This window comes from Thamnophis sirtalis, unplaced genomic scaffold (genome assembly GCF_051295495.1).
Source record: "Thamnophis sirtalis isolate CommonGarterSnake01/CBP01778 unplaced genomic scaffold, rThaSir2_p1.2 scaffold_7, whole genome shotgun sequence".
NCBI classification, from domain to species: Eukaryota; Metazoa; Chordata; class Lepidosauria; order Squamata; family Natricidae; genus Thamnophis; species Thamnophis sirtalis.
In genome coordinates, this window is record NW_028261387.1 from 31,615,874 (window position 1) to 31,634,662 (window position 18,789).

At 45.8% G+C, this 18,789-nt stretch overlaps 1 protein-coding gene across 2 annotated transcripts in view; it reads left to right on the forward strand.

Annotated features, from left to right (window-relative positions):
- The first annotated feature begins 665 nt into the window (after window positions 1–665).
- Window positions 666–18,789, forward strand: part of LRP8 (LDL receptor related protein 8) — a 250,915-nt gene continuing 232,791 nt past the window's right edge. For both annotated transcript variants that reach the window (XM_014069621.2, XM_014069622.2), the window contains exons 1-2: window positions 666–829; window positions 1,754–1,873. In XM_014069621.2, the coding sequence (XP_013925096.2) occupies window positions 760–829; window positions 1,754–1,873 (190 nt within the window). In that variant the 5' untranslated portion in view covers window positions 666–759. The remainder of the gene's footprint in view (window positions 830–1,753; window positions 1,874–18,789) is intronic.

Consider the following 18,789-nt stretch of genomic DNA (forward strand, 5'->3'; position numbering starts at 1 on the left):
GACTCTGTAAACCGCTTAGAGAGGGCTGAAAGCCCTATGAAGCGGTACATAAGTCTAACTGCTAATGCTAACTGCTATTGCTAAGCCGCAGAAGAGGGATGAAGGAGCCACATGCTGCTCCAGAGCCACAGGTTGCTGACCCATGCACTAAGTAAAAGAAATGCTGCCTGAATGTTACAGACAGCGACTCTGGAAGCTTCAAAGAGGGGTCCGCTGCCTCTCTTAAAAACTGGCTGTGCAATCCATCTACTCACAGTATTAGAAACTGTTTAGTCAACTGGAATCTGATTTGATCTCTTCAGGATTAGGATTTGGTTAATACGGTTAATCGCCTCGACTCCCGCTGGCAGAAAGGTCGGCACAGAGATGGTAAGCATGGCTAAATACCGTTCACCACCTGGAACCAAACCGATGACGATTTTAAAAAAATCCCCCACTTTAATCAGCCTATATATGATCACAGGAAGCTACTAGATCGCTTTGCCGCCGAGGTTTCCAAATCGCAAAAGAGGGCGGTCTCGCCTCCCGTGCTCGGGCTACATGGTCCCGCCTCCAGGTCGCCTATGGGGCGGGCATGCTCAGGTCTGGCTCGCTGGCTGCTGAAATCCCGCCCTGTGGGGGAGCGTCACTAGTCGGATTGAAATGCACACACGGCGGAAGAAACATCCGCCCGCAGTTAACAGTCTGCAAAGGTAGCGCGTGGGGCTGCATGCGACCAGCGGCGTCGGGGGTCGAGAGCCATCTGGGAAAGGACGCGCGATGTACCGGCCAGCTCTGACCAGGCTGCTGCTCTTGCATCTGCTCCTGATCAAGCTCCACAGCGCCAGAGGTGGGTCGGGTAGCGAAGGGGGAAGGACCCGGGGAAGGACCCTTCAGAGCTGCCGGCATTCGCTGGTGCCGGCTTGGTGCCGCTGCTCGGAAGTCGTGGGGTTGGCGTTTCGCTGTGCCCGTCCCCCCCACGCCCCGCGAGAGGGAATCCGATTGTATGCAGGGGATGTGTGTAAACAGGCGAGACAAGAGCTATTGTGTAGCTTGGTGTCGCCTAGAGACCCGCGTGTGCAGGAAGACCATCCTAAACGTCCCGGAGTAATTGATAGGGTGCCACTCGGTGCTCCTGGAGAGAGTATCTTTCAGTTAACCTGGAGGCGGTCAGACGGGTCTCACTCGCGACCATCATCTGTTCCGAAGCGGTTTTCTTTCGCCATCTGCCCATTCATTCTCCGTTCCTCTTCTCCTGCCCCCGGTTTAAATGCAATCAGGAATTAAGAGGAATAAAAGCGCGACAGCTTGCCGTCGCCCCCCTTATACGAGCAAGACCCGAATGCATGTAAGATTGGGAGGCACACAAGAGAAAAGATGAGACTCCGCATCTTTTCTGCGCCTTTCTTGGCTTGGAACGATCCTTTGTTGTCCACCTGCTTTGCCGATCTCCTTCGCATCCAAGGATAGAATCGGTCACACCTCCCTACAAGTGACCTGCCCTGGGAAGAACGGCGCGTTCTTTGGGGGAGACGCTTCCTCGCAAAATAGCCTTTTGTGCGTTTTCTGGGGAAAGCGAGAATCGTGGCCTAGCGCGTTGGGGGCTGCCGGCTAAGAAAGGAATTGCGAGGGATCGGCGGGGTGCGTGTATGTGTGCGTTGTGTGGTTGTGTGTGTGTATGCGTGCACGCGCTTTTTCTTTTCGTGCACATTTATTTTTCGGTGAAATTCGAAAGATACTGTATTGGATCTTCTCTCTCTTTGCTGTGTCGCAGGCTCCGGGAAGGAGTGCGAAGAGAACCAGTTTCAGTGCCGGAACGAGCGGTGCATCCCTTCCATTTGGAAATGTGACGAGGACGATGATTGTTTGGATAATAGTGACGAAGCAGACTGCCGTGAGTAGTAGTGTAGCCCTTTCTCTTGCAGGCAGAAAGGAGCAGGTGACGTAGGTCGCCGGGTTGAAGAGAAATGAAAGACGGTGAAGCAGAGATTGTGGTATGTGTGTGTTTGTGTAGTGGAAGCAGCCCCTCTACAAGTTGTTCTCTGGGGGAACACATGGGATGAAATGCGCCTCCGGGGTTGTTTTGCCAGTGACAGATCCACATTATCCCAGTTGTAGGAAGAACTGGATTAGAATGCGTGTCGAAAGCGGCCCTTTCTGCCGAAAGGAGGAGGATTATATACAGTTCTACCCCTGTCAGGGTTTGTTAAAATCTAGTGGCATTTCCGCGATTCGTGCCGCGTTTAGAATAAGCAGCTGAAGAGGTCCCCCCCCTTTTGTAAAAAAAAAAAAAATGAACGGGTAGAACAAATACCTGTTTCAAACTTCTGTGGCAGGCATCCACTCACTTTATGAATGGAAGTGCCTCTTCTGCCGGGAGTTTTGTGATTGGCTGCTGGAGAAATGCCAGATAGGTCACATGGTACGCGCTCTCCCATAAGGAAGGGGAGGGGGGTTGAATTCTATTGGACTACTACCTACTTTGAGACAGCCTCCCTTCCTTCCTTCCCCTTTAAGGCCATGCCTTCCTGTCCTTGGCTGGGAGGGAGGCAGTTGTGGAAAGTTGGGCTGGGAATCTAAATTTACCCACTTAAAACCATTTATTATTGCTAAGTCCTGATGATAATTCTATTAGGATCAAGAATGATTAAGCTGTCTACTGAAAAAATGTCAACTCAGGTGGGCTCAGTGTCATTAAATTCAGTGGCATTTATTTCAGAATGTGCATGCACAAATTCACGATTGTCCTATTCAAATGCTTCCCCATCTGAAATGCAAAGAGGGCAGCTTTATTTATTTATGCTGTTAAGGATAAATTATTCATTTAGTCAACCTGTGATGGAATTTTGTCCTTTAGGCAAACTTTTAAAGATTTTGAATAAATTGTATCACGGATGATAAGTTTTCTAGATTCACTTTTAGGCTGCTAACAAAAGTTTTGCAGTTGAGGTTTAGGAAGATATCTTGTGGTTGGAACTCGGATGAACTGAGTATTAACTTGATGAGGGACTCTAAGCAGTGGTCCTTATTACTATTTTCTCCTCATATTCCTAAAAACAATCTTGTGAGGCTGAAGACTGAGGACAGTTAGTCCAGTCACAATGAGATCACAACTAGATAAGAAATTTGAACCTGGTGCTTTCAGGCATTTTTTGGACTATTACCTTATACATATGTGGAATATTGATTGATTAGTTGTTGTTACATAGTGGTTGTGTTGACAAACAGATGATTGTTGCTAAGTATTTAAAAATGCATTGCTTGTTAATGGTAAAAGATAGTTATTTGACCAGTCGAAGAATTTTTTTAAAAAACTATGTTGCTTCAATCTGTAGAGGAAACTATAAGGTTCTTGGTTTAAAGGTGAGGTTAAATTTCTCTCAAGATTGGTAGTAAATTAGATAAATAAGGAAATACCATTGCAGTTTATGAGGTCCTCGGTGGTTGTTCCCGTCAGTGGCAAATACTTAGCTACAGGGTGGAAGTAAATAATAGAAAAATGCTCATTTGTGCTATTTATGCTTTGCTTCTCCCCTGCTGCTCGACACCTGGATAATCCTGGGCTATCTGAGGCTGGTCCTTGCAGTTGGAAAATAGGTGTGTACTACAGCAACTGTTGCTCACGCAACTGAATGTTCTCTAAATCTCAGATTCCCTGCAGACGGAAAGTTAAATATTAGTGCCACAGATTATTGCTTCCTGGTCTCACTGTCATAGAAATTTATTGCATGGAGGATACATTTGGAAGAGAAACAATACATTCTACTGTATCTGAAGTAGAAAACTCCAAATATTGGTGTGAGGGTAACCTTTTTATGAGCTTCTAAGGTATAAACAGCTGTTGCAGTTCAGTTTCATTGGGGTATGTAGTCATTATGCAAACATTCTAGAATTTATCATACTGTTGATTTTTCAGGCTTACAAACACCCTCATTAAATAATTCAGAAGATACTTTCATTTTTCCTGGATCCTCAGCCTTTTTTTTCCAATTTCTTGCTCTTCCCCTGAACAAACTGGATGTGCCTGATGAAGCATAATAAAATTTAAATTATCCATCTAGTTTGGTCCACAATTTCATGCTATGGGTGAATGTGTGATTATTGGGAGAAAACTTGAAACGGTAGAAACTGGTGGGATGAGAAAAAGAGTTCTCCTTGTCTTTTGGTTTCAAAAGCAGTTTCCCTGCCATCATTTTATACAGGATGCATATACAGGATGCATATTGAATCATTGCAAACACGCCTTTAAACAGTCTTTTGGTTCATAAAAAGGACAGTCCTTTCAGAACATGCCATACTTAAGTGGTGTTTTCCAACTAGGAAAAGCCCTTTTAATGATAATAAACTTCTTAATTTTGATCTCTATATCTAATGACAGGCCTTTGAATATTGCTTCTCTTCATCCCCACTAAAGTTACTTTTGTCTCCTTTTCCATTATTTGCATGCCTAAAGCTGCTGATTGAAGTTACTTGTGGCTATGTTACACAGATGATTTATGTCAGGCTTAAAGGCAGAATATGTGTGCTAAGATAGGCATAGGCAGGATGCAAAAAATGTATAGGAATCATCTAAGATCTACTGTCTAATCTACTATTCTGTTATAACCTCTAGAATAGAGGGTGTTTTTAAAAAACAACAACAATATATGTAGGATGTATGATTTCAACCCTCAGAATTCCCCAGGTAGCATGCTGGCTGAGGAATTCTGGGAGTTGAAGTTACACTTCTTACATGTTGCCAAGTTTGAAAAATACTGCTGTAGAATGAGGGGACGGGGACGTGTGTTCAAACATTTCAGCTCACACTCTTTTTTTTTAGTTTTAAAGAGGGCTGTTAGGTAAAATGGGTTTTGGCCCCATCACTTGTAGATTGTGGCCCCAGTTTTCTGTAGCCTTTGGGCTGATTCAGGGGTGTCAAACTTACATCATGGTGGCATCACATGACATATCAGGACTTTTCCCCCCTTCACTAAAGTGGGTGTTGGCGTGGTCAGAGTGTGACGCATCCAGCCTGCAGGCCACGAGTTTGACAGCCCTGAGCTGGTTGAAGGGCATCCTGATCTAGGAGGACTGGAAACAAAGCATCACTTTTCTTTTTTCTGTTTCAATTAGATACATAAAATGAATTGATACTTTACTAATAAACTATAAATTAACTGTGGAGAAGGCAGTCTTTTTTCCCCAGCAACTTTATAATTGCTGCTATTTATACTTCACTGCTTAGGGGCAAGCCAGAAGCAAACATTTACACTCAGAATCTTAGCTGCTTCAAAAACTTTAAATGTTCACTTGCTACATTATCTTTCTTTCCAGAAATAACAGCCTGGATCGGCTTATAAAATAAATTATCCCTTGTAGGCATAGCTAAATAAATGTTTCCTAATTTAAAAAAGGAAGCAGTATATTTAAGGGGCATAATGAACAAATTATTATTATTTTCTTGTGGGGGAACAAAGCGGAGCTGGATTAGCTGGAGGTACTTGCTGTCCTCCTTCAAAGCAGCCTTTGAACAGAGTCTTGCTGTTCCTGGATTTTCCACTTCCGGGCTGTCCCAGCGCTTGCCCAACATGAGTGGAAAGTTAGCTTTAAGGGGCTCTTTTCAGCAGCCAACTATAAGTCAGTCCCCCCGCAATTTTGCCCGTCTGCATGATAGATAAGATTTAGCTATTAACGATTCCGTCCTCTCTGAGTTAGTCTTTTGTGGAACAATCTCAAAAGATTTGAAGATAATTCTATACATTGTTGAGCCTAATGGAGGGAAATTGAGGCTAAAATTAAGATTTCCTGATGGAAAGGATGTTTGTCAAAAAGTTGGTGTTTCTGTAACACGGGGATGTGCAGCTTTTTCAGTGGTGATCTGCACTTCACAAGGGAGTGATTTGTTGAGGACCACATGCCAAATGGATGTGTGACCAGAACAAATGGGTGCTGTATGACTTAAGACAAAAAATGGAATGCAATACGGTTTTATTTGGAACTAAATTAAATGCATTTAGTGGCCGCTCCCTAATATGTTCCTGTTTATGTTTTCTTAAAAATGATCATCTGATGACACATTTTTGGAGGGGCAAGTGGACCACACGCAAATGTTTTGAGGGATCGTATAAAATACTGGAGTCTTATTTTTCTTCTGAAAGACCAGGGATCACTTTCTGTAAAGCTATTCAGTGACAAGATTCTACAAAAGGATATCCTTGATTTTGACCACTGGTTCTTCTGATGCCATATGGTCAAGAAACTGTTTTTCTTCCACCACCTCTTCCCCCCCACCTTTGGATGGAGGGGGAGGAAGAAGGAAGGGAAGGAAGAGAAAACCTGAAGGGAAGCACACACAATTATGCCACCAATTATTCTTAGCTATGCTTTGTTAGACATGAATACAGTGATGTTCTGACATTCTTGATGCTTATAAAAATGTAATAATTTCAGTTCCTGCATTGAATTAATGCATCATTCTGCTTTGCTCTGTGCAACAAGCAATTGGAAGAATGGCTGCCTGAAACCAATTCAGTCTAATAATCTTTATCCAATGTGACCTTGGAAAATTCCCACCACAGCAGGAGTCCTAGTTGATCTGGTATTTTAGACTGTAGCCTGATTGGCTTAATGGTTTATCCAGTCCAGGAGGTTAGCAATGGTTGATGAGGCAGTCATAATCAAAGCATGCAGGTTATCAGTTAAAGTTAGAACTAAAATCAGTCTGTGCATTCCTTCCATCTTCCTTCATCTGATTTATGTTAATTATATTAAGCATTATTTCTGAACTAGCATAAGCACACTTTGCTTCTAAACTAGAGAGAGAAAAAGCAATTTCTCATCATGAAGACAAAAGGGGTTGTAACTTTTATTTCCTTCACAACAATAAGCAGTTTATCATTTCTGCCTTCTGGGATTTTTTTTTTTTAGTCTTACAACTTTGGTGGTGAGATTCTTCGTGATCTCTCATCTAAGCACTTACCTACTTATTGTACTGTTTAGCTTTTGGGGATTAACCAAGTATGATAGAATGTAATCCAAAATAGTGGATCTTTCCCAGAGGAAAAAGAGACAGCTGAACTTAGAATGTCTGATCAGCAGGAAGAGGTGAAATGCAGTTCGTTCACAGAATATATTGAATACTTATTGGAGATAGCTGTTTTAGTCTGGCAGGATTCTGTTAATAAGACATCTGACCAAACACCATGAAATGCCCACTCACTCACCCAGTACCGGCACAGGAAAACCTCAGTGGGATATAAGAACTACTGGGGAGGGGGAATTGGCTTTCACCCTCTTCCTGCCTTCTAGACATTCAAAGCTGTGACTCTGAACTACATTTCACCTCAAGAAGGGTTAAGTGAAAGAATTGCCTAGTGGTAGAATCTACAGCAGGAGCGTCAAACTCATGGTCTGTGGGCCGGATCTGGCCCCCAGGCCGCTTAAATCTGGGCCATGGGGCTGCCCTGGAAACAGTGAAGGATTGGCCTGCAGTGCCTCTGCCAGCAAAAATGAAGCTTGGGAGGGCCGCACATGGCAAAAATGGAGCTCGGGACGGCCGTGCGTGATCCTCAGCACCCTGGCCATGCCCCCCCCCCCAGCCACACACACTCTGAGATCAAACAGAACCCTGATGCGGCCCTTAATGAAATCGAGTTTGACACCCTGATCAACAGTATATTGTCTTTGCCATAATAATGTGAATTGAACTGTTGAAAAGCTATTTTTTGAAATGGCCATGACCATATGTAACTTTTGAATACAAAGCCTATCCTAGAGATCACCACCTTCTGTGAACTATTAATTTCACTAGATTTTTGTTTATTCATTTGATGTTGGCTTTCACAGACAGTAGTCAAGAGAGGTGTTAGTTGTTGTTGGTAGTTCTTTAGAATATTTACAATTGAGAACAGCTGTGCTTTATAAGACAATGTGATCCTGATTAAATATTTTTTTTCTTAAGCAGAAGCACCAGTGATAAAAGCTTTAATGTCCTTGGCAAAGCTCTTAGGGAAAAATATTCTAAGAGAATATGTATTATTCACATTTGTGCTGAAGATATGAATAGGTTTGTGGGAATGAAGCAGTTTCAGTTAAAGAAGACATTTAGATTTTTCTGTCTCTCAACAAGCTTGCAACAGAGAAAAAGATAATTTTTACCAGGGACAAATTATTTTGAGCTAGGCAATGCCAAAGAATGAACTTTATGGAACAAGCTCCGGATGTACTTCTTTGTATAACGTTTCATGCCTTTGACCCATTATGTATTTCCTATGGCTAAAAAAGGAAGGGCCCTGGGTTCCAGAAAATAATAAAATATTTCTTTGCAGAAGCTGGAATGAATATTTTCAGTGTAGGTTCTACTGTCACATTCTTCTATTACAGAGGTGGGTTCCTACTTGTTTGGACCGGTTCGGCTGAACTGGTAGTAACTTGGCGGCCTGGGTCGCTGGAACTGGCAGCGACCCAGGCCTGCCACGCCCCCAAACCGTTTCTCTTGGTGATGCTGTAGGTGCTGCCATCTTGTTTTTGCCTTCTGTGCATGCGCAGAGCAATTTTTGTTGCACTGCACATGCGCACACGCACACACAGCGCGTCCCTGAGCGAACCGGCAGTAGCGGCAGCTGGAACCCGCCACTGTTCTATTAGTATAGCTTGAACCAAATTATTTAGAGCAATCTTCCACATCTGTCTCCCTTTGTCAGATCAGACCCAGTGAAGATTCTTTCCTTAAAGCATCTAATAAAAATTCTGAATCAGAGGTAGATTCGTTCCAAGGAAGGCTGGTTAAGGAGTTATCTTGAAGGCTAGTGATAAGGATATACAAGTAGTCCTTGACTTATGTGCACAATTGAGCCCAAAATTTCCATTGTTAAACAAGACATTGGTTAAGTGAGTTTTATCCCATTTTATGATCTTTCTTGCCACCATTGTTAAGTGAATCACTGCAGTTGTTAAGTGCACTTAACACAGTTAAGTGAATCTGGTGTCCCCGTTGATTTTGCTTGTCAGAGGATTGCAAAAAGTGATCACATGACCCCAGGACACCGCAACCGTCATACATATGAAACATCTGGATTTTGATCACATGACTGTGGGAGTTGCTGCAAAGGGGGTGAGTGAGAAAAACGGTAATTACTCTCTCTTTTTAGTGCCATTGTAACTTTAAATGGTCACTAAATGAATGGTTGTAATTTGAGGACCAGCTGTACTGTACGACTTTGCTTTGTGCTTAAATCACTTTTGGTAAGCCTCTCTCACACGTAAGGCACTTACTTTGTCACCTGGCAGGTGTAGGATCTCTTTGATAGATTTTAATTCACTGGGACAAATCTCTGGTTTCTCTTGAGGCAGATTTTATGTAAGAAACTTAATGTTCTGCATTTGGTTGTTTAATATGGGTGAAATAAAATATGGAGCACTCTGAATGTGAAACATTCTATTTCCCTTTTGTTTGGAGTTTTCCTCCTCTAGACTTGCTGGTGCAATTTAAGGTGCTGCTTGTCACCTATAAAAGCTTTCATAACATACTTTGAGGAATGTCTCCATCCAGGCAGAAGGTGGTATTCAGCAGGTTCTGACCAGTTCTGGAAAACTGGTAGCGGAAATTTTGAGTAGTTCAGAGAACTGGTAAATATCACCTCTGACCGGCCCCGGACCCATCTATTCTCTGCCTCCCAAGTCCCAGCTGATTGTGAGGGAATGGGGTTTTTTGCAGTATCCTTCCCTTGCCATGCCCACCAAGCCACACCACATCCACCAAGGTCACAGAACCGGTAGTAAAAAAAAATGAATCCTACCAGGGATATCTTAACTTCCTGTTAGATATGGAAAGAGGGACATGCTTTGTGTCTCATGAATTAAAGAATGTCATCTTGCAGAACCCAGGAAGTTTGCCTTTTTGTTGTGGTATCATTCCTCTGGAACACCTGACCACCAGGGTTCAGATTGGTCCTGACACATCTAGCTTCTGGAAAGCGTTAAAATTTTGATTGTTGACCCAGGCGCGTGGAATGGAGGTATGAAACCCAGATGGATCAATATTATATTTATTATATTATATTACTTTTTACACTTACTTTTGGTTTGGTTTTGAATTATCTGTTTTATATTGCAGTTTCCATTTACATTTTGAATAACTATGATGAAAAAAGTGGTCACAGAAATAAATAAATCTCTTTGAAAGGTCTTTTCAAGGTAACGGGCCTTGATTGCATTCCAGAATGAAGGTAGGAATTGCATTACTTGTGTAGTATTTGCCCCCGCAGAAAGCGGTTTATGAAAGTGCCGTTTGGGTAAGTGCTGAGGATCCTAGTGTAGTTCTGTAAACTCAGATTTTGTTCATTTGTTTCTACCTTCAAATCAGTCTTAGCTTACAGTTTTCTTGGTGATATTTTTAAAAGCGGTTGGCTATTACTTTTTTCCCTTAGGCTGAGATGATATGATTGAACCAAAGTCATGCAGTTGGTTTCTTGCTTAAAATGGGACTAGAACTTGCTTTCTCCCGGTTTGTAGTCCAGCACACAAAGCTTGGCTTGTTCATCCTGAGTGGCATCTTGTAATCAGCTAGATGGCAGCATTTAGCTCACCTTGGCTGAATCACAGAAGCTAACCTGGGTCAAACATAGTTAATCCTTGGTAAGATACCCATGGAGCTCTGCAGTGATCTTTTTTGAGAAAAACAAAAAGATGCAGTAAAGGGCAGAGGACTTTATGTGAACTCTTTACAGTAGCCATGTCTTTTCCTGTTATTGTGCAGCTGCCCTCTGAAGGGCAATCTTGGGAAAAGTGGTTTAAGAGTTGTGACAGGTGCTAATATACACCCATAAAAACTGAAGCACTTTCTGCTTGTCAGAGCTACAGTAAATACTGTACAGCCCTAGTAACTATCATGTGACCAAGGCTGTTGGCCAAAATGCTAAGTTGAAAAAGATTCCAGAAGGCTAATGTGGCAAATTACTTTTGTATTGTGCCCAAAACAATTACAGGAATACATTTTGCAATCACCCAGTGTCTAAGCTTGAAGTACATTAAAAAAAAAATACTTAGTGTTGTGTCCGGCCGATGCAGCTGACAGTTGCAGCCTCGCCAGAGAAGATCTGATTGGCTCTGGCGCGGCTGCTGGCTGGTGGGAGAAAAGCAGCCGCCTGATTGGCTCCCCGTCTGACAGCCGTCAGTATAAATAGCTGTCAGGCGGGCGCTGTCCTTTTGCACGCGTTCTGAAGTTCAGTTGTTGTTATTCAATAAAGGACTGGTTGTAACGTTCCCTCAGTGTTTGCCTACTTAAAACTGGCGACGAGGATGAGCGAATTAGACCCTGTCCACATTCCGGCCCTTGCTACCGCTTCCTCCTTTGCTCCGTTTCGTCCTGAGGTGGAATCTTGGGAAGCTTTCCTCGAGCGGTTCGAGGTCTTCTTACAGGCCCATGACCTGACAGACCTCTCTGAGGGGCGTAAGCGCGGCGTCTTCCTGCACTACTGCGGCTCGGAGATGTTCGCCACTGCCCGTACCTTGTCTGCCCCTACTCTGTCGCACTCAATGCCGCTTGATTTGCTCTTGACCAGGCTGAAAGTACATTACGAGCAGGCTCCCTCTCGATATGCTCGCCGCCAATTCTTCCGCCGCTGCATTCAAAATCCATTAGCCAGTACATGGCTGAGTTCCGCACGGCTGCCATGAACTGTGAATTCCTGGACCTTGATGACGCGCTCCTTGAGCAGTTCATCTATGGTCTTCAGGACATCAATCTGCACTGCTGCATTCTCTCCCGTTCCGAACTGTCCATGAAGATTGCTGTGGACGAGGCACGGGCCTATGAGATGGCTGGCAAATCCATGCCTGATCTCCACCGTTTTCCCCCATCAGTTACGGCCTCGCTGCCTCCCTCCTCCGTCCACTGTCAGCTGGGCCCGGAAGACCCTCGATTGGACATCGACGTTGCTGTGGATCACCTGCGGGCTGTCTCCTTCAGGGATGCGGGGGCCTGCCTCAGCTGTGGGGGCCGCCACTCCCGTGCTTCTTGCCGATTCTGGGCCACCCTTTGCCGAAAATGTGGCAAGAAAGGCCCCATTGCTGCTGTCTGCCATTCTCCTGCCTTGGAACCGCGGGCTGCCAGGGCCCCTGCCAGCCACCAGCCCGCCTCCGCTCCTTCATCCACCCGCCAGGGGTGCTACACTGTCTTGGAACCCGAGGGGTTCTTCCCCGACTGGCTGGTGGACTCTGCTTCGACGGCCTCAGGGGTTCGGGGTAAGATGCACCTTCGCGTCTTACTCAACAGCCGTCCCTGCACCATGGAGCTGGACACTGGATCCGCTCACTCCATCATTTCCTGGGACACTCTGCGAACCTTATTTCCCTGTTTCCGTCTGGGCCGCCTTTCTTCATCCCCTTGCCACCCCAGGGACTACCAGGGAAACCCCATTCCGGTGCTGGGTTGTGGCACCTTCCTGGTTCAATATGGCCATTTCAAAGGTCCTTTGCTCCTGATAGTAGTCCGGAATCCATTGACCACTCTTTTGGGGCTGGACTGGTTCCGCGCTTTCAGCCTGTCCATAGCGGGGGTCAATTCAATCCGGCTGGCGTCCGATTTGGACTTCCTTGTCACCGAATTTGCTGACATTTTCACCAATGACCTGGGCTGTTACAAGGGGACCCCTATTTCTCTAAATTTGGATCCCTTGGTGGCACCAATCCGCCTTAAGGCTCGTAGGGTGCCCTTTGCCCTTAGGGAAAGGGTAGACGCCGAATTAGATAAGCTAATCTCCCAAGGCATTTTAGAACCGGTTGACCACTCTCCCTGGGAAACCCCTATAGTCCTCCCTATTAAGTCCGACGGATCCCTGAGGATCTGCGCGGACTATAAAAACACCGTGAACAAGGCGCTGCAGGTGCACCCCTACCCTGTGCCAGTTGTCCAGCATGTGCTGCATTCCTTGGGTCAGGGCAAAATTTTTGCAAAATTAGACCTGGCCCAAGCATACCAGCAATTGCCTGTGGACGACGCCACCGCCACAGCTCAGACAATTGTGACACACCGGGGTGCCTTCCGATGTCGGCGCCTGCAATTTGGCATCAGTGTCGTAGGGCTTTTCCAGGGGTTGATGGAGCGCCTGCTCCATGGCATCCCTGGGGTGACACCTTATTTTGACGATGTCCTGATTGCCTCTGCCGATCAATCAGGACTCATCAAAACCCTCCGGACAGTGCTGGCTAGATTTCGGGCCTCAGGTCTCCACCTCAAGCACTCTAAATGCCAGCTGGGCATCCCGGGGGTGGAATTCCTGGGATACCTCATAGACGCCCAGGGAATCCACCCCACCCCCGCCAAAATCGCCACCATTACCTCCGCCCCCACTCCTTCCAATAAGGCAGAGCTCCAAGCCTTCTTGGGACTTCTTAACTTTTACACCACCTTCATTCCCCATAAGGCTTCCATTGTGGAACCTCTTCACTGCCTTTTAGATGCCTCCGCCCCTTGGGTTTGGACCAGCCGTGAGGCGCATGCGCTTGCGGCTGTCAAACGCCTTTTGACAGCTGCCCCCGTGCTCATCCAGTACGATGAGCACCTGCCCCTCCTACTTGCTTGTGACGCCTCTCCCTATGGGGTTGGGACCGTCTTGAGCCATTTGTTTCCCGATGGCTCTGAGGCTCCTATCACTCCGGTGCCACCATCCTAACCTTGGATGCCCTTTTCATGACCCATGGCCTTCCGGACGTCCTTGTCTCCGATAACGGATCACAATTCGCCTCCGAAGAGTTCAAGCACTACTTAGCCAGCCTGGGTGTCCGCCATACCCCGGTGGCTCCTTATCACCCCACTGGAAATGGGTTGGCGGAGTGCACTGTCCACTCCGCCAAGGAAGCCCTGGCCCGCCTGTGTCACCTTCCCTGGCCAGCCCGCCTCTGTCTCTGGCAGACACTCCCAGACTGAGGCATTCCCAACGCATGCACAGGGGTGTTGCGTCCGGCTGACGCAGCTGACAGCCGCAGCCTCGCCAGAGAAGATCTGATTGGCTCTGGCGTGGCTGCCGGCTGGCGGGAGAAAAGCAGCCGCCCGATTGGCTCTCCGCCTGACAGCCGTCAGTATAAATAGCTGTCAGGCGGGCGCTGTCCTTTTGCGCATGTTCTGAAGTTCAGTTGTTGTTATTCAATAAAGGACTGGTTGTAACGTTCCCTCAGTGTCTGCCTACTTAAAACTTACGGTATATTTATCATCATAGGCATTGTATACAGCTCTGGGTATATTAGTACTGTATTCCAACTCCTAAAATTCCCAACCCATATGGCTAACAATTGGGAATTCTGGAAGCAACAGTCGCAACACAAGTGGAAGATCCCGGGGTACAGAAAGTTGTGAATTGTGAATAATGATATGGTTTCCTGTCAGATCATATGTATGGATGAGGTAGGAGAAGTCTTTGAAGAAGATAAAGGCAAACATGACTGCATGGAAAATATATTGATTGATAATCCTGCTCAGTTTGATCTATCCAGATATCTTTGAGGAGCTTATATTTTTTCTGTTGGTAATATACAAGCTATTGTCCATTGGTGGATGCTTGAAACTTATCAGATTCTGTGTACTTCACAGATGCAGCTTCTGCCTGAATGACCATCCATAACATAAATGCCTGTTTGCATTTCCTGCTCTAAAAAGGGGGAAATTCAAGACCAATTAATGTCCTCTGTATAAGATTGCTCATTTTTGTGGGAGATGATAGTCATAAACAGTAATTGGCACTTTATACTAAAAATATTTGAATAAGCAAAATATTACAGAAAAAATATGTTTCATTTGTGCATTCTATCATGCGTCACTACAATATATTAGGAGTTTCCAAGCTGAAATTCTGATATTAATTGATTTTTAGAATATTTCTAGTGAATGTCACTAAACATGTTTAAGTTTTGCTTTATAAATATCATGGTAGGGGTGGGTTGTCTGAAAGAAATATGTGCATTGCAAGATTAATGTGGCCGTAAAACATCAAATATCTGATTATAGAACTGATATGGCTATCAAGATGAATTTTATTTAGGATGCTCTTTCCCATCTTGGTCTTTCAACAGTGCACACTTCACTGCTGTAATTGTGTCCATCTTCCTTGCTGCTGGTTGTCCTCTTCTTCTCTTTTTTTCCATCTTTCCCAGTATTACAAGAGAGCTAGGTCTTTCCATAATGTGTTTTGAATTATGATAATTTGAGCCTAGTCTTTTGTATCTTGAAGAAGAACTCTGGATTCATTCATTCTATTACCCATTGGTGTTTGTTTGTTTGTCTATTCATATTAATATCTAGGATATCTCTAGTCTTCAGCATAAGTATTTAAAAGCATCAATACTCTTTTTTCCAGGGACGCGGTGGCTCAGTGGCTAAGACGCTGAGCTTGTCGATCAGAAAGGTTGGCAGTTTAGTGGTTCGAATCCCTAGTGCTGTGTAATTGATTGACCTCTCATTACTTGTCCCAAAATGCCAACCTTGCAGTTCGAAAGCATGTAAAAATGCAAGTAGAAAAATAGGGACCACCTTTGGTGGGAAGGTAACAGTGTTCCATGTGCCTTTTGCCACTAGTCATGCTGACCACATGACCACGGAGACGCCTTCAGACAGTGCTGGCTCTTCGGCTTTGAAATAGAAATGAGCACCGCCCCCTTGAGTCAGGAATGATTAGCACATATGTGCGAGGGGAACCTTTACCTTTACCTTGCTCTTTTTCCTGCTTATTCAATTCCAGTTTTTGCTTCCATAGTGTGTCAGGGAAAGCTGTTGCTAGCACATTTCTAACTTTGTAGACATAGACGCATCAAAACATCAGAATATCTTTTAAAATGCCTTTTTTGATTTCACTGCACATTTCTTCTAGTCCCCTACCAATGAAATTCAGGACTTCAAAGTAATTTCTGATTCTTGATTTTCTTCTGGAAAATGTTAGGTATATGTTCAAGTTCATATCATAGAAAGTATGACGACTTTGTAATAGCCTAATAGATATTCAATCACTGATTCCATTGCATCCTTCCTGGCAATTGCCAGGTCCTTAATTGTTGTGACTTGAATAGTAAACAGTAGGATCTTCTGATGAAAGTATTCCATTCCAGTCCATTTCAATTTTCCTAAGACTAAAATATTGGTGTGTAATTGATTCTTTTGATCTTCTGCCGTGGTGAGCTTTTTCGTGTTCATGCTTCTTATATTCTGTGTTGCCAGTGTAATTCTGTTTCAACAGCTTCAGGTTTTCTTTTCTTGCATGGAAATATCAGTAACTAGACATCCCACAGTTTTTAATCTTGCTTTACATGTATGGCTCAAAAAAGGCCTGATGCTGCTTGCCTGGAAAATGAGAAAGCACGGCCCCTTGAAAGTAAATATTACATCATGATGCTGACTTGCTGATCAGGGATTTGTATGGGGATCAAGATGGCTAGTTGGCAGGCACAGGAATGCATTTTAAAAAAAATGAGCCCCCTTTTTTTTACTGTGCTCGTAAGTCTCTTGGAATGTGGTAAATCAGAAGAAAACACTCAATAAAGATTTTTTAGGAAATAAAGATTTTGATTAGAGAGCATTATTACTTCTAGGTCTGCTCTGAAGGCTTGTATTGTTACATGCTTGACATTGTAAAGTGTGCTTTGTTGGAACAGATAAAATTTTCCAGAGGAAGGGAGGGAGTGGTCACGTGTGGGTATTCTCAAAGACTGAGAGCAAACTCTTAAATACTGGTGCCTTCCAATCCTAGCCCAGTTTCCTCTCAGTCTCCTTGGTCCAAGCACTGTTGAGAATTGGTTGTAGGTAGGATTAATTTGGTTGCAATCTGGTTTTCTATTTGGTTTAATTGGGCATTTTAAATTTGTTAAATTCTAAATTAGCAGCTGTGGCCCCAAGGGACAGTTCTCTACCTTGGGCGGTTGGGGAGGGCCCTGTGGGGTATTCAGACTCCCCACCCCCGCGGGCCTGGAGCCTCAGCCCTATCCCCAGGATTGCGGGGGTACCAGCTCCAGACTCAGCTGCAGGAGCGGCTGCTTTCTTTTAACAAGAACAGTGGAGGAAGTGGCTTCGGCGCCATGTGGAGCACATGAGCCGCCCGCGGAGCCGCCGATTGATCCGGGCAGCTGCCGCTTTGCCTGGCTTCTTATTTGGACGGCGGGCGGCCTCTTGGAGGTGAGAAGAGCGTGCCTGGGTGCCGCGTGGCTTCCCCCAACTTCGTTGGAGCGGCGCTGGATCTTGGAAGCCCGGCTGAGCAGCTCGTGTTCCCTTCGGCTCCTCGTCCATGCACGGAACTCCGACGGCCATTTTGGCTGCTGCCACGTGCGCGGGGCCTCTGATCCACTCTGGGACAGTCGTGAGACCTAGCCAGGGGCGTTTGGCCTAGTAACCCACGAGATCAACTGGCCCAGGTTCCAGTGGGGCCTACAGAGGCCTGTGTTCCTCCTCCTCGACAGACACGTGAGGGGGGCATGGAGGAAGGATCGGATCTCCCCCAGGGTCAGGTGGAGGGTCCAATGGGGGTGTGGGGGACCTGGTGCAGGGGTCTGAAGGGGTTCCTCCTCCAAGATCTTATGAGGCCCAGCGCCCATCCACTAGAGAGGAGGCCAGGAGGCACAAGGCTATTGAAAAGACCTTTGTAAGGACAGAAAGACAGGCAAAGGCCTCGAGGCCTACTTCCAGAGACAGGTCCAGGTCTTGAATCAGGCCTTTTTCTGGGCATTCTTCTCCCAGAGGTTTCAGTCCCTCTTCTCCCTCGGCCTCCCCTGATAGGGTGCACTCTGTTTCCCAGTGGGGGAGGTCTCCCTCTCCTTCGGTGTCTCCAGGTTTCCCTAGGAGAGACCCTGCTGATCCTTTGGAGGGTACATCCAGGGGCCATTGCCCCTCATGCAGGTTGGCTCCCCAGAGGCCTAGTTCTTCCTATGGGGATGTGGAGGATTTGGAGCATCTTCCAGAAGGCATTAAAAGGCTTATTTCTGCAGCCATTTTGCGGGGCATCGCCCAGCGAGACAGGACCTCTCACTCTTCTAGGCATGGGGGCTTTAGCCATGCCCAGTATCGGGCTTCCTCTCCTTCCATGGTTAGCGAGGCTTCGGTCATGGGGGAGGAGAATCTCCAGGACATGGGTTTCTCTGAGGACGAGGATGCAGTCCTTCCGGATGTTCCTTCTTCCTCGGGTCTCTTTTCCCCGGCCATGTTCAAGATACTCCTGAACAAGGCGAGGAAGACCACTAAGGTGGGGACTGGGGATCCTTCTGTGCCCCCGCCTAGGGATCCTGACATAGCCATGTTTTCCAACACGGCCACGAACAAGAAGGAGATTCAAGCCCCTCCCTTGTTCATGGAGGTCCTGACCAACCAGTGGGCCCGGCCCTCTAATTTCTCAAATCCTGGGAGTAATGACCGCCACTTCTATAATGTGGAGCAGGCCTTTGCCCAGGCCGTTCAGTTGCCCACCATTGACACTCCGGTGGCTGTTCTGGTTTCTTCCTCTCCGGTGATGTCAGGGGATGCTGCAGATAAGTTGAAGTTGGAGGATAAGCGCGCTGAGCTTACCTTGAGAAAAAATTTCAATGCCATTGCGTGGGCTATTAAGTCCGCAGCCTCAGCTTCTTATTTCACCCACGCCACGGTTATGTGGCTTAAGCAGCTCCAGGAGCGCATTCCTATCCAGGACGAGGGGCTCCACCAGGATCTAATCAAGATCATGGCGGCTTCCCAGTTTTCCATTGATGCGACCCTGGACACGGTTAAGTTTGTGTCCAGTGCCTTGGCCACTTCAGTTACTGGCAGATGGATAACAAGGCCAAGTGGAATCTGGCGGCTGCCCCGTTCAAGGGTCCTAATCTTTT